The sequence below is a fragment of the Pelophylax lessonae genome (assembly GCF_965119305.1).
Source record: "Pelophylax lessonae genome assembly, chromosome: 9".
NCBI classification, from domain to species: Eukaryota; Metazoa; Chordata; class Amphibia; order Anura; family Ranidae; genus Pelophylax; species Pelophylax lessonae.
Genome location: NC_138776.1, coordinates 107325740 through 107327345, shown reverse-complemented (window position 1 = coordinate 107327345; position 1606 = coordinate 107325740). Strand labels below are relative to the sequence as shown.

The following is a 1606-nucleotide window of genomic DNA, read 5'->3' as shown; positions in this document are numbered from 1 at the left end:
TTTCTGCCTTTAAAATGCCTGATTTAAACCCTGTTATTATAGTGACTGTTCACAGTGTATTATGTCTGACAGGGCTAACTGGCAATGCATTCATCCTTATAGTGCATTTCCTAGACTGGCTGAAGAAATTTAAATTCAACCCTTGTGATGTAATCATTAACGGTATAAGTATTTCCAACATGTTTCTCCAAGGGGCAGTTTTATTTAATGAGGTCTGCTACTACATGTTTCCGGTATTTCTTTATCACAAATGGGTAGTCAACTCCATAATAGTCATCATGTCTTCACTGGCATTCTGTAGTCTTTGGTGCTCCACCTGTCTGTGTTTTTACTATTGCGTGAAGATCACTAATTTCAGTGGGACACTCTTCCACAAGCTTAAGTCAAAGCTGCCAAGAATGGTACCATGGATGTTAATACTCTCCTTTGCTATGTCTAGTTCTGCCGGCATACCAGCTTACTGGGACCTCTACATGGTAGTTCCCTCTGTCACTACTAATTTTACAAGGAACAGAACATTAGCACTTTCTTTCGATGTTAAGAGCAGCTGTGATTGTCTTTTTCAGATCTATATGTTGTTTTCTGGTGTGGCGTTCACTATTATTTTCCTTACAGCTGGGGCAATCATCACATCTCTCTGCAAGCATATGATAATGATGAGACAGAACAGTGAAGGTTCTGGCACTGGGAAAATCAATTCTCACTTATCAGCTGCAAAAACGGTTACCTCTCTGTTACTTCTTTACCTGATATTCTATGGAGCTTTAAATTTAATATTTAATGGATCCTCTTCTGAAGTGGGTAGCATATTCTTTTCTCTGTGCTTCATTGTGGCTGCTACCTTCCCAACGATAAACTCCATAATTTTGATCTTGGGGAACCGAAAACTTATAAATGCTTTTAAAAAATTGTTGGGTATAAAATCTGTTGCTGGTGGTAACGGTGAAGTCACTGGTACTGGATCCTAATTTGTAAAAACTTAGAAGTTGGCACCCCACCAAATTGTATAGTTGGGAAAATAATTGAATAGTCCGGATTATAAATACCAACAAAATGACTGCATAGCAATTTATTTGCAGTCACTACCACCGCCAAACCCCCAAAGCATTGTATAGAATGATATAATTATCTTAAATATATTATTACATTTTAAATAGATCTAAACCAAATCACTAAAATCTCATATAATAGGGGTATTGAAGTAAAATTCATTGAAGTCTAGTCAGAAAAATGTTCTTACAGCATAGGTCCGTGTATTGCATGTTTGTTCAATGACTCCTTCACATCATATCCTCCTCCTTTTATATCACAACCCCATTCTTACATCATTGTCCTCAGTCCCCCTTTACATTACAGCCCCCACATCACAGTTTCCCTTTCACAGCAATGTCCTCAGCCTCCTTCACATAACCCACCTCTTCATCCCCTTTACAGTAGTGTTCTGAACCTCCCTTCACATCAACATACCCCCTCCACAGTAATGTCCTCTGTCCCCCCCTTTACACCCACCCCACAGTAGTGTCCTCTGTCCCCCTTCACATACCCCCCACAAACGGGTCCTCAATGGCCCCCTTCACAGCAACCCTCCCACAGCAGTGTCCTCCTT

The 1606-nt window shown here is 40.0% G+C and overlaps 1 protein-coding gene across 1 annotated transcript; it reads left to right on the top strand.

Moving 5' to 3' along the window:
* Positions 1–278: 278 nt before the first annotated feature.
* On the top strand, positions 279–968 carry LOC309564257 (taste receptor type 2 member 39-like; the record flags this gene model as incomplete). The annotated part of the gene is made up of 1 exon (XM_082268882.1): positions 279–968. The coding sequence occupies one exon, from the start codon at positions 279–281 to the stop codon at positions 966–968; it is 690 nt and encodes a 229-aa protein (XP_082125008.1).
* Positions 969–1606: the final 638 nt, after the last annotated feature.